The sequence below is a fragment of the Polypterus senegalus genome, chromosome 17, assembly GCF_016835505.1.
Source record: "Polypterus senegalus isolate Bchr_013 chromosome 17, ASM1683550v1, whole genome shotgun sequence".
NCBI lineage: Eukaryota > Metazoa > Chordata > Cladistia > Polypteriformes > Polypteridae > Polypterus > Polypterus senegalus.
In genome coordinates this window covers 81,537,628-81,552,579 of record NC_053170.1, presented here as the reverse complement: position 1 = coordinate 81,552,579, position 14,952 = coordinate 81,537,628, and the positions used below count along the sequence as shown (strand labels likewise).

Here is a 14,952-nt window from a genome sequence, read left to right as displayed (position 1 = left end):
ACACCAATGAATTAATTATCCTTTTATATTCTGGAAATGCAGTAGTTTTTGTACTATTTTCTGATCCATGATCAAACACAGAAAATTAATCGAGAGAAGATAGTATTTCAAATTTAATTTTCCTAGAACATGAAAAAAAAACATTTCTCTTCAAGGCCTTTCACTGACATTGGTTTAGTCCATTTTAGACCTGTTAAATGTTAACAGCACAAAAGAAAAACATCCGAAACATCAACACAATTAAAGAGCATTTGATATGCACACATATCTAGCTCAATAAAGACAAAGGCAGCGCAGAGGGCTCTTGTTAGGAGTAAGCAAGCCCTGATCTACTGTAACTTTACAGAAGCAGTCAGTACTATGTGGATTGGGATTGTCAAACAAATTGGTCTGACAAGTGCATTACAGGTTCTTGTTTGGGTGACCACATGGGGAAGACAAAGTGATATCTAGTCTCTGCCTTTCATTTTCACTCTAGTTAAATACATATGAATTTGCAAGCAAAAAATTTATTTCATATGTAAAATCAAAAAAGGTGCTCCCTCCCTCTCTTCTAAGAGTGAGCAACAATTAAATCCAACTGTCTAACTAAAATATCAATACATAGCAGACAATACAAATAAAAATACATTTGTATGTACCTGGGGAAAGTAAGTGGCAACTGCAACATGCAAAACATTGCATAGCAATATATCAGTAGGTTATGAACAAATGATGCTCTAGATGATATCTATACAATGTTCCACATGTTCTTTCAAATGAAGTTGTGTCAATATATGTTTTGTATTGTAAAACATTTACTGAAAATGCAGACAAAACAGAAAAATCATTCCTTTTATAAAACACAGACTTAATGAAGATTGAAATGAGCTTCAACTATAAATTAATTTTCAACACTTGATGAAAACTGTGGACTATATAAAATATACTTTTTTAGTACATTTTATAGTACATTTTTTCCTTATGCACTAAAATACCACATTAACCCATAACTGAAGAACAAATTAATCAAATTTATTCCACACACACACACAAATACAAATAATTTAAGTAATGGCATATTACCAATCATATAGATGACCTATTTTAATAATTCCTCAAAAAAACTAAAGACAACAAACTTAATATAAATCTGTAAGTACAAAACAATGTGCAAAATTAAAATCTTTACCACAAAACATGTGACAACTGATGATCTTTTTACTTACCCGCTGAGAGCCTAGGACTTTTCCTTGTTTCTTCCATATTTGTCACCACTTATTTTTCTCATATTAAATCTATTTCTGGGATAATATGGATAGTGATGTTTCTTCATAACTACAGGCATCTGGTTTTGAAATCTACCTGGCTCACTGTCTATGTGGAGTTTGCAAATGTCCAAGTTTACATGGATTTTTTCATAGCCTTATGTTTACATATAATATTGCACATCATATTGATTTTATATTTATGATTAATTTTAATTCCATAATCTCAAACTAAAAAACTACATGTAACATTATTATTCACTCATGAAGTATAACAACTTAACATATTCATGCCTCTAAACAAGCTAAGCATGCTTTAGGAAGTGCTTATAGTGATTAAATTTAGTGGTGAAAAATATTAATTGTTGTACTGAAACATTCTACTTAACATTCATAATTCAAAAATAAAATACCTCCTTTTCTACACATGTATGAAAATCTCCCTTAAGTGCCGATTCAACCTAGCTTGCACATTTGCCTTATTACCATCCCAGGTGAGCTGTAACTTATATGTGTGTGAATACAAAGCACTGTGCGTGCCACAGACTGAAAGGCAGACTAGCTAAATTAATGTTTAATTTTGCCAACATAAAAGAAATTAGATATTTCATCAGTAGATGTAGACATATACTAATCTCCAAAAATAAATCTAGATGATTTTTCACAAAGGTAACCCTCAATTATCAAAGAGTTTCATAAAAAAACAACTTTCAATTTAATTCTCTAAAGCAGCTGCAGCATAACCAACTTCACTTAAGTAGTAATTAATTCAAAATATGGAGCTCATTTCTCAAGGTCCAGGCAAATAAAATGATCAATAATAGGATTGTCAGAACCAAGGGCACACAAAAGTAGGTGTAACCATGTTAGCAAAGCACTGTTAGCCATCAAACAAGCTTGGCGCTTTGGCTTTGACAGGGCTCAACAAAACTTTTAAAAGTGGCTGCTAGCCGTCAGCTTTTGATTGCTGAAGCTCAAAATATGGATGGCATTTTTAACTGCCGATATTTGGAGTAAGACTGTCAGAATGAACATGACTATAGGAATACAATTCAAATCTATATGAAAAAAATCTTATCGGAAAGCAAATTACTTTTTTTTTTTTTTTTTTAAACCTTGCAACAGATTTGGTTTTATGTCGCTCCAGACAAGCTTTGCCTATGATCTGCACACCCATTTCCACAATCAGTGCTTTCTTCATTTTTAATTTATATTTATAAATAAAAATGAGGAGGGAATATTTAAAAGGTCATTACAATGTAATATTTAGCACATTCAGTAACTCCATTTGTAAAACACAAATAGACTCACCTTATATAAAATATAAATTAGCCTAGACTTCAAATCTTTTGCACCCTAGGACAAGAAAGGCACATTGCAAAGCAAATGGCAAGTGGACTTAACATATTTAAGCACTGATGAGCTATTTTGTATGGGTTTCATATATGCATTGCAGGGATGTGTACTGTCTCGGTTCCAGTTTTCTCTTGGATTATATCACTTTCCATGAACAGAGAAATCACATTAAGCGTTGCATACTTTGCAGAAACAACATGAGCAAAAAAAAGTAATAATGAAACATACTAAGGCACATTATATAAAAATGTATGTAGATGTAGTAGCACTTAGAACTTTTAACTTATTTTCGAATACATATGAATAACTTATTTTTCATAATATGAACCCAAATTTTTGTATAATTTGACAGTTCTAATTTAGAGTAATTAAGATACTATGCAATTATACATTAGCTTGCTTAACTTGCTACTTTACAGCATTTCAATTTCAGAACTTTTGATTGGGATCACACCCACTATCAGGGCACTTGGTTTTGCAAAACAGAACATATAAGGATTTTGGTGGTATAATCCAGTTTATTGAGCAGTTGTTCATAAATGGTTTTACATCTAAAACACTTCTTATATAGAAATTGAAGTTTAAAGTACAAGACAGTTATTTTCAAAAGAGTTGTTGAAAACATCCTTCATTTAAAGTGCACTGAATATGATTCCACCCTGCAATCCCTTTTATAATCTTACTTTATTGTAATAATATGAACCAGCAAATTAAAATGGACTGCTAAAACAAGCCTAAACCACCAGACTTGCCTTTAAAAACCCATCCTAAACACAACAAAATTAAAGTTTTCTACTTTATGCCATAGAGGCCCAGATCCTAACAATATAAGCAACAACACAGGAATTCCTTACATGTTGCAATAAAATATTAGAATTTAAATGTTTTTAACAAAGCATAATGTATAGGCAGTAAAGTGGTAGCACTGCCGCATTTCAATATGGAGATAGGGGCTCGCCTCCAGGGTGCTCCCTTCGTGGAGTTTGCATGTTCTTCCCATGTCCTCACAGGTGCTCTCCCACAGTTCAAAAACATACATTGTGTGTGTTCCTTTGGCTAAATGCTACCTGAAATAGGCTCCAACTTCACTGCAACCCTGCTTGGAATAACTGGTTTTAGAAATGGATAGAAGTACAATGGTATATATTTTAAAACATTCATTATACAAACACATTCTGTAAAGCAAACATTAAGCGAAAATATCTATCAGTCCTCTGTATACATTAATGTAATAACAGCACATGCTTTTGTGTATGTCATCTCTGCCAGATCACATTCTTTATGTCCCTTTTTTCCCTAAACATTCAAAAAATATTTTTCTGACTTGCTCCCTTATTGGGTTTCTAAAATATCAATTATCTTTATTAAAATAAAAATTATTTTGAATAGTAAAATATATTGGTGTTTCATTTTATTTTTAATATAATTGTAGTACTTTGGGAGGAAAACACAATTACAAAGAAGTTAATAAATATGTCAAAAGATTTTACTCGTATGTAATGAAAGTTGTTGAAAATCAACACAATTTGTTATGTGATGTAATCGCAACTGTCTTAGCCCATTTGTGGCGACAAACATTTTGATTTAGTTTCATCACAGCTGACTTTTTTTTACAGCACATTACATTAAGTGTATCTTTCATCTTCACACACTTTTAAAAATCTTCCAGACAGCAGAAGTATTAAAGCGGCCACTAGTTCTGCAGGATTTTTTAGCTCTTTCACGGTGGACTCTTTAAGCTAAAGATTACATTTAACATCCCTGTTATGTGCACACCTGGCATATACAAATGCCTGCATGGCAGCTGGCCATTACACCATTTTTTTTTAAACTTGGTTTACCTGTATAAAGGAGAGCCAGGAAGTGCAGTACAGATAAGGGCAACTTGTATTTTATTTTAATCATAGAACTGACAAGCAAATTGACAAATTATATGCTGATCTACCAATTACAAATAATGAGCAATAACTGGCCATTTCTAATCCTACCGCTGAAAAACTGGGGCATTACTAAAGTGGTTGACATTCTTGGCAATCGTGGACAAAAAGTGGTAGCCAGTGCCAAACTGGCAACAATTAATGTTGAGCTCCGTTTGAAGAGAGCCCCTCAGCATGATTCACAAATTCACACTGTGAACTGGCAAGAATATTCAGGAGTGATGCAGTATAAAATAAAAAGAATCCAAAGTATCATAAGCCACAAAGCTGTCAAAGTCTTAAATAAGACCCACACAACAAACCAAGATTGTTATTGATACGTGCATACCATATATAGGTAGACACTCAAATATTTCTGAATTAGCATCAATAAAAAGGGTGCACCTTTACTTGCATGTGTGCGGTGGCCACTTTTTATCCAAGACATTAGATTGATAATTACCTAAAAACTTTAAAAAACAATGTCTGATCCAATGAATAGTATAACACCCTGCACCACCAAGGTACCAATTACACATTCTAGCTTTTAATCTGATGAAACATAAAATGTGGAATTTGTCCATATTGCACAAAACAAAAAAGGGACACAATGTACAAACAGCCAGTTAATTTATGTATATCACAAGGCCAAATTCTTCATAATATGATTGATATTTAAGCATAACACAAAATCGTCTGCTCTCCATCGCATATAAATCAGGGTGACACCAGCAAACAGCCTGTCCTATAGTCGTGCTTCCAGACACCTAATACACAGACACAATGCAGAAGCCAGACGGAGCTGCTAGATCAATAACATCTGCTCTTAGAGCAGTTAAGAGTACACACAATAAGCTTTACTCCCACCCCTCCCATTTTAAACACTGTGGACCCTCTAACACTCGCCACCCTCCACATATACAGTAACAGTCATTCTGATCTTCACATAAAGTGCTTCTCAATTTTCAAGAGAATACAGCATTGAAAGCTGGTAAATATGCAAAGAGAAATAACCACATTTCCAGTTTTAACATAAATCCATCCCAAACCAAAACTATTTTTTAGGAATTCATTTTCTCATACATAAGGTCTAACTTACAGAGATGTTTATAAATATACACCATAAAAGCAACAGCACATAGTTTTCTGATTTCTAGTTAGTACTTTCACATGGTTTATTACTGTTTCCACCATGTAACTTTGACTAGTCTAAAAAAGAAACAATCTCAATCTAGGCGCAAGCTCTAGAAAGGACATTAATCCATTGTAGGACCCACTCATACACATATGTACACATTCAAACTCATTTAGGAACTGTAAGTCAACCTAATCAGTGTATTTGGGGATATACAATGGATATATGAACTACATGAAGATAAACCCACAGACACAAAGAAAGAACGTGCAAACTCCACATGAAAAATGCCCAGGCATGGGATTCAAACCCAGAACTTACCCATCCCACAAAATCAAATCCATGAACTCTCTCTACAGTGTAACATTTAAAGGCTGACAGTATAACAATCCAACCCATACCAGTCCACGGTAATGTAATGAGCAAAGTTTAACCAACCCCCAACCAAAATGCCTGAAATGGACAAAGCAAGCAGTTTAAATCCCATTTTCTTATAGTATATTTGTGGTTCAGATTGCAAAGCAAAATATCTGGACCAAATATAGCTTATGACCTTTCTGTACAAGGATCAAATTTTAGTGAGACTGGTTTCAGCTGTTTATAATATATTTAGAACACACTGCCAAAAAGACCTTTATCTTTATATTCTTGCACATAAACAATACTACTGACCTTTGGCTTTCTGGTCTGCAGCCTGAAAAGGGGGAAAAACAAAATAAATGAGCACCTAAATGGGCAACACTGATAGCCTTATTCACTATAAAATATACACGCTGGAAAAAAATGCTATGGCTATGTCTAAAAGACTAAACTAAACAGAAATATGCCATTGAATGAATACATTTCAATTCCAAATAAAGAATAAAAGATTACTGCATTATCATGTTTTATTATTAATTATACAATATCATTATCATATATTATTCTAAAACCACATAAAACATCAAGAAAATGTCTACACTCTACTTACAGTTTTTACAACCTACAAAACGTACGTATTTCAGAACGTAAGAAAGAATCAACTACAATTTCATAACTTGCACAGCGCTGGAACTCTCAAGTGTGGACAATTAAATAGGTATTAAGTGGAAATGCTCCGATCATTAAAGAAAGTGGAGTAAGAAACTGAGAAAGAGGAATTCGAGAAATTGTCCTGTGCAATTAGACAAATGGCAAGATAAGCTACTTTAAAGGACAAAATAAAAAGGTCTGAATTCGTTAAACTAAACTGGACACCTTTTGAGTCTGGACAGCGAGATTGTTTTAAATACAGTGGTTTACATTTTCAATGGGGGAAAAAAAGAAATTTGAAATTGCTGCTTAGTTAACAATAGTCTTGTTAGCTTAACAGTAAACAGCGTCTTTCACTTATAAACCTGTTAAGCTTGTTAGTCATGTCTTCTTGTGAAACAATTTAGAACATTTGATACATTTGCAGCTTTTTTTTTTTTAGATTTGTACTGTATTTGTGGCCATGTGTCATATAGTAGAAGCTTTCATAAGAAACATATATATTATTAAAATGGCAATCAAGAATTATTAAAGTCTAGCCGATACACTAAGGACAGTAATCAGTGTGACAAAACTTGCCATTATGTTTTAGTTTGACTCTCTCTGCTAGAAGGAAAGTTAACTCATTGATTTGACCTTGATTTCCTGCACAAACATGAGAGTTGATGAGTAAACAAGCTTTAAAATGGCATCGAAATTGGGCGAGAGACCAAGGCGACTTCACAAAGCAAAATACTCTGCAGAACGGGGATTCCCCAACCCCCGGTTGGCCGTCTGACAGCTGGGCCGCGAGAGAACTGCCGGAGATTCACTCAGACTTTTCAGAACGCTTGGCGGGTGGGGGCTTTGCAGCAGCACAGAGAGAGGAGTGAGACCAAGGTGAGAGAGTATTAGAACAAAGTATTTTTTTGGTCCCGACATTTTCTCCATATAACACGAATCTATAGAAATCTCGTTACTATGAAGTACATTCAGCAGATACTTTCATTACAACGAAGTGATCTTGAAATGCCTGAATGAATCATCCGCAGAACAGTTAGATCTGTGGTCGCAGCTCTGTTGTTCACATTTGCACAGCGATCCCCAAACAGGATGAACAGAAGAACTTTTGCTGAGAAAAAGGAGTCACGTCCATCGCCTGGAGATAACTTTAGTTTTAAAAGGTCAGATGAGTAAATACTGTTTCTATACTACTGGATAATAGTGCAAGCCAAGTTGTAATTGTTTTATTTGTTTTCAATACAGTGTAATGTACCTGGGTACTGTGTAATAGTGTGACAACATGTTGACTTTATTCTCGTAATCTGTCATTAAAGTAGACCATCGTAAACTAAACTTCATCGTAAAATGAACATTTCATTTACTAGATTTTCTCAAACCCCATCATAAGTTATATAGCACATTAAATGCTTTGTGTTAAGTGATTCTTAAACTGACTTCTTCTTGCACTAAGAGGAGGCGCTGGCAGCGATCGCCGCATAGAATACATTCACTTCATGATCTTCCTGCTCTCTGAACATTTAGAATGCTAAGGTAAATACTTAATATAATTTTCATGGTGAAATGCATTAAAGCATGCATTAATCATATGGGGGCACGGAGGCGTGCCTGCCTTGCATTTGCATGTTTTTCTGGTGGGTTTACTCAGCATGCTTCAGTTTCCTTTCAAAGTCATGTAGGATGTGGGGTTTTGTTGTGCTATATTGACCCTGCTAGTGTATGTTTTGCTTGTATTCATCCTGCAATGTGCTGGCGACTCGTTCAGAGATGGGCGCAACTCTGAATGGATGGCATAATTAAACATGTATAACGAAGATTTTTTTTAAGTTCTGAACACTCCGTGGGCTAAGTTTATAACTAGTTTTAATTTCACAAAGACGTTTATCGTGTGGTGATTGGTTATGTGGTGAAAGAAAAAGGAAGGAAGGAAAAAGGAACTGGGGTTTTGGTACGTCAGATAGAGACAGCATGCATGCAATAAAGATAGTCCGCTCAGAAGAACATGCATTGAATTCTGTGTTTGTGTCTCCGACCAGCAGAACACAAACCCAACATTTGCACAATATTTAAGTTAAACCCGTGCGACAGCTATTCATACATCCAGTTTTTTGGAGCCTCTTCACACCTGCCATAAAGTTCTCTACACTGAACATACACCTGGGGATCCTTTACTGTGAGGGAGCAGCACTACCGCCTCACTACTGTGCATGTGTAATACCTGCTTTAATGCATTTCATCATGAAAATGATATCAAGTATTTATCTTAGCATTCTAAATTTTCAGAAAGCAGGAATATCATGAAGTGAATGGATTCTGTATGGTGATTGCTGTTTTCTCTTAGTGCGAAGGAAGTCAGTTTAAGAAGCGTAGTGATTAACCACTGGGTCGGGAAACAGAACACAAAGCATTTAATGTGCTGCATTAATTTATGATGGGGTAAATTAAGTAATTGATTAAACATTGATTTTAGGAAGAAGTTTAGTTTATGACATTCTACTTTAATTATGAAGTAAACTATGAGAATAAAGTGGAAATGTTGACTTTGTTCTCGACATATAGTTTGTTTTTTCTTCCCAGTATAGCTTAGCTTGAAGCAAGGTCCATATTAATGCAGTTTGCCTAAATGATGGTTCAGTTGGTAAAGATGTCATCACCAAGTTGCACTTTTTTTTATTTTATTTTAATTTGGTGAATACTGTGTAATGCACCTGGGCTTGAAGTCTTGAAGTAATAGTGCAACTATCAGTAATAATACCATTATTTATTTTATTGTTATTATTTATTAGTTTAAATATTATGCAGTTTAATGATGATAAAGTTGTTTAAAAAGTCACTTTAACGTGTCAGTGGATAGAGATTGTTAACATTAACAGAAAGTGTAGTTGGTTTACAAAAAATATATACAAGAACTTCTGGATATTTTACTAAGTCTAAATGCCTCTTTGTATGGCTGAAAATATGTTGTCAAAATTATAGTTTGTTTTTGCAAAATTTGTTCAATAAAAAGGTTCTATATTTTGACTGCATCCGTCATGCAATGTGATACCTTCTCCATTAGTGCCACCCCCTTGAAAACTATCACTTTATGGGACAATGCAAAACTGTATTAAAACTTGTGTGCACATTAAAATGTTTTTTTGTACAATGTACAATACTCTTGACAGTGGAATAGGTTATTCTTAGCCAGTAATTGCAGTGGAAAATGTGGTTAACATCCACTCATGCATGGGGGAAAATACCGTTGGAATACCGTGAAACCGGGATAATTTAGAAAAATACAATGATAAAAAATTTTGGTCATACCGCCCACCCCTAAATTTAACTCATTGAAAAACTACAAAAACGGCAGACACAAAAAACAATAACAGTGTTAATGTTTGTGATGTGCAATCTGTTGGAATGACAAATGCAATGCATATGTCTTTGTTATATGCAAAAAAAGAAGAAAAATCTCAGGTTGCAAACATATGCAAACTGCAATAGAAATGTAATGTAAATTGTGTATAAAACTGCCCTACGAACCCACCCGAAATCCTCATTTAAACCCAAACCCTCGGTCCCTGGAAAAATTTGCTTCTAGTAATGTCAAAACTGTCAAAAACGTTGGGGACCATTGTTGTACAAGACGTTTTGCTATTATTGCCGAGCTGAACTCTGACTTGTCGACTCCAATTGTCTAATATAAGACATTTATAGATCAAAAACAAAAGTGAAGTACCAGCATTAGCTGATCAGTCCCTAGCTGATCGTGGTGCTGAATACGTTCATGTAGCTGATGCGCCTATAGTAACGTTCAACTGGGAGGACCGCCTCTTGCGTTGAACCGCCCCTGCATTGACGGCAGAGATGACAAACAAATGCAAACAGCTGCAGCACCAGATATTTTATGTTGATTTATGTGTGAAACGATTGCTTTGTGTGCTTTTCAGAAAACTGAGATTTTTGGAAAAATATTCAGCCTTCAAAGAGTTAAGGAAATTGTATTTATTTTAGTATTTTAATTGTCACTGAACAATAAGGCTATTGAATTTCATTTTGTTAAAAAATGAAAAGTTAACATCTGTGGTTTGCAGTTCAATTATAAAAATACACATTAATATAGGACATATGGCTTCTATGCATCTGGCTATTTCAAAGGGATAATGGTGAAAGAAAAAAAAAAATCAGAATTAGAATTGGCCAATCAACTAACATGAAATCTGTATTGGCCTTAAAAAAATCTGATCGGAGTATTCCTAGTATTAGGTACACTACTTAGTTCATGTTGCACTTCTTGGGGGGAAAAAGTTAATATAGAAAGATCATTTTTAACAGAGTTCTACTGACCTTTTTATGAGCAGCTTCCTTCTTTTTCTTTTCTTCTTGCTTTTTCTTTTTCTTTTCTTCCATCAAACGGTTCTCTTTCTGCACTTCTTATAACTTCTCTCTGTTGAATAATGCACATTTTTAACCTGACGTACACACACCATAGGATAAATTATTAACACAAAGGTCCTGTCTAAATCAATCAATTTTCAAATGGCAGTACATGACAGAAAGAAATAATAAAAAAAAAACACTCATCATTTTGCTACATTTCTTTACCCAACATACTTGTTAAACTAATTTTGATGGCTTCCCAATTTGAGGTTATTGGTAAAGTAAAACAAAGTGCAGAGATATATAAAAAGTCATTAAAATGAACACAGCTCAGTTACACTTTGAAAGGGAAGGACATTTTGTACCTGAGAAGCAAGCAAGAGCTTTGGTTTTATCTTGGCAACATATATGATTGCATCCAAAACAGATTTTGAGTACAAACATGTAGCAAGTCTAAATGTAACCAAAGCACAACCTTGTTTAAGTACACACAGTTTCACTTTTTTCTTTCCCACTATACACACAGTTATATATTAAAAATGATATATTTTTAACTGTTAAAGAAAATTAATGAATTCTTCATCATTAACAGACAAACAGCTGCAATATGGCAACAGTGTCATTCAACGATCACTATCAACAACAATTAAATACTTTAGTTCACATCTGATTTTGGGGGCAAGTTAAATGAATACAACAAAGTACAACATTCTCAAATGTGCTTAATCCAATTCAGGGTCATGGGGGCCAGCGCCTATCTCAGCAGCACTAATCTGTGCTGCTGATGTAATACAGCTTTTGATGCAGCATTCTGCTTAAAGCCAGAAGTCAAATCTCCATTTAAAATGGCACAAAACAACCAGAGACATTTTGAAGATATCAATCTTACTTTAGACAAAGACATGATTACAAATATGCACAATGGCTGGTCTAGGAAATCTCAACCTGTTTCAAAACCACTTACTTAAATAAATTAATCAATTAATTGAATTAAGGCTCTCTACAATGTTACAGTCAAATTTTAATGCCTACTTCACTATTTCTGGCTGATGGAACAAGCATATAAATGCAGTCAAATAGTTCAACAGAAAACAAACCTAATTTGTTTTAATGTGACAAAATCTTAATCATTGTGGCATGCAAGTGTGTCAGTACAAAGCACTTGTCAATCGTCACTACAAGAAATGTTTTCTTAAAAATAAAAAAAATGTAGCTCAAGGCGCCTTAAGCAGCAAAAAGCGAAGTTCAGTTGGATTTAGGTGCAATGTTTCAAATACAAGCCACAGACATCAAACAGCTGCATATTTATATATATATATATATATATATATATATATATAAAAACTGTAAAAGCGACAGAGGAGAAAGGGAAAAGAAAAAATGGCGGAGAACGCGGGACAGGATAGAGCTGCAGGCTTGTTTATCAAAAGCATAGTGCACCTCCACTCCAACAGCAAGCGATGAAGAAAAATGAAAACAGCGGGCCGTGTGCACAACAAGACATTCTGGGCAGAGAGCCAAACATGCCAGTGCTGCTAGACAACATGTGTGCGCATACAGACACACTCACTTGCGCGCAAGCGTGTGCACACACACACACCCCATCCCCCAGGGCCTCAGTAGACAGAGAAAAGCCCCAAAAAATAAATAAATAAAATAAATGGATGGTTCCTATATGCGCTTCTAAAAGCATATGCCATATTCCATCTGAAAAGGAAAAATTAGGATGTTTAACAAAGACAGACAGGAACTGCACAGATGTACGCACAGAGAAGGAAGCACACAAAGAGGTGTGCAATCATATGCAATTAATTACACAGTAGAGTGACTGGAGCTGCAAATGCTCAGCCACCAAGACGTCTAATAAAATACAGAACTAATCTTCTACAAGTCTAGGCCATCAAAATAAACATTCCTAGTAGTAGGAGAATACATGAAAACAAGAACTTGCCAGGGCTCAGGTAAGCAACATTCTACTGTAGCAGATGATCAATATTGACAATGGCCAGATAAGCTATTCATTACAACTCTAGAGTTGAATAGCAAGGAAAGCCTTTTGATTTATGCTCAAAAACAGAAGCAAAGATTTGACAGAACATATACAAAGCCTACACCTTTCTGCCAATGTTTGGAGATTGCAGCATCCAATTACACCTGCTTTGTTAAACAGTTAAACATAAAAAAAATGCAGAATGATGCAGGAGTGTCACTAGCCTAACAATTTCTAGGGCCACAGACATGGCCCCACTATGAAGCAAAACTGACTATTTCATAAATGAGAAGCACAGAGTCTATTACTCTCTCTCTTTATTTATTTATTGGCCACTTGAACCACCAGCAAGTTTAAATCATTACTTTTTCACACATTTTTCCATACATGTGCTTATTCTTACTCAAGCAATGTAAACAAAATATGTTTAATAATTTTTAACAACTCAAAATTGCTTTAGTCTAATAAAATCACATTTAAAAATGTTTCAGATGTTATGACTTAAAAGTTCAGCTCTTTAATTCCAAAGTTTTCAGTTATTTATTTTAGTCTAAAAAATATATACATATAAGGTTACCTTTTACCCAACACCTAAGCACCTTTATCAAGTGCTGGAGTGCAAGCTTATGGTAGCTATGGAAACAAACCCTGTAAGAAACATCACCCTGTCTTGGGGCATGACCATAAACACACATCCACAATTATTCATACTAAAACAATTTAGCAATGACAATTAAATTAACTTGCAAAAAACTATGCCTTACATTTTAAAATAGGTTATGATACAACTTGGGGAAAAAGGTAACATGTTTTAAAGTTAACAATATAAAATGCAATGTTACTCATTTCATGTCCAACTTGAAGGCTGAAGCACACTTCATGCAGAGGGGAGTTTCAACACAGTTAGATGAATCTAAGACATACACTTCTAGTGAAAAGCTTGCAGTCTACAAATGTTTGCTTTGAGCATATGTGTTAATACAACAAGTATAGAATAAGAGAAAGTGTGTTTAGTTTAATGATAAAAACAAAAATAAATGCAGAATGATGGGACACTTTTATAGTGTATCTGTGGCAATTATTGCTTCTCTGATACATGCTAAGGAACACAGTTCTATCCCATCACAGATCCACTATAATGAACAATTGGGATCCGATTAGAGTTTCTGTAGTTCTCTGCCTTCTCTTTCAGCACAAAACGTTCAAAATACAGACAAGAAAAAGACCTAGCTGACTAGAAATAAAGACAAAAATCTAACATTTGTTAAAAAGAATCTCCTGAAGAACCTTTAAAAATTGTATTTATGTACCAGAATACGTAAGATCAAATAAACTGCCACACTTTTGTTAAAAGTTCTACTTTGCTGTTTATGTTGAACATTTAATATGTTAATTTGAGAAGATTTGCTGAGATCAGTATTTATAGGTTTTGAGATTAAAAATTCTGGCTCACTAGAACTGCAGGATTTTTATTAATATTTTAAATCAAGCAATGATTATACTCCAAGTTATTACTTTTTCAAGACGAGATTTTTTTCACTCTGTATATTCTAACACATAAAAAAAATGAATGCGGACTCTGAGCAAATAACAAGGGAATGTATTATATGGTATCAAATTGCATTTTAAAATTGAAATTGGCCACTTTAGCTGATATTATGGAAAAACTTTAGGCAATCAGCCTTCATTCACTTACATATTCTTACTGACACAGTTAAGAAATGCCAGACTAAGATGGTGATTGGTTTTTGCATTTAAGATTGTGGTAAGATACACAGAGAAAATGAATACAGACTACTCACAGATAATCAGCACACTAAGTACAGTATTTGGAAATGCCCAGTAGTGGGTAACTAGCTTGTCAGTCTCCTTACACAGATCTGCCTGTATATCACCGCAAACTACATAGATATCCAATTGTGTTACTGCTTAGTAAGC

The 14,952-nt window shown here is 34.4% G+C and overlaps 1 protein-coding gene across 2 annotated transcripts in view; it reads right to left on the bottom strand.

Moving 5' to 3' along the window:
- tnrc6c1 (trinucleotide repeat containing adaptor 6C1) overlaps nt 1-14,952 on the bottom strand; it is a 91,042-nt gene that overhangs the window by 64,320 nt on the left and 11,770 nt on the right. For both annotated transcript variants that reach the window (XM_039740808.1, XM_039740809.1), the window contains exons 2-3: nt 10,992-11,091; nt 6,327-6,348 (exon numbers count right to left, since the gene is read on the bottom strand). In XM_039740808.1, coding sequence (XP_039596742.1) covers nt 6,327-6,348; nt 10,992-11,054 — 85 coding nt within the window. In that variant the 5' untranslated portion in view covers nt 11,055-11,091. The remainder of the gene's footprint in view (nt 1-6,326; nt 6,349-10,991; nt 11,092-14,952) is intronic.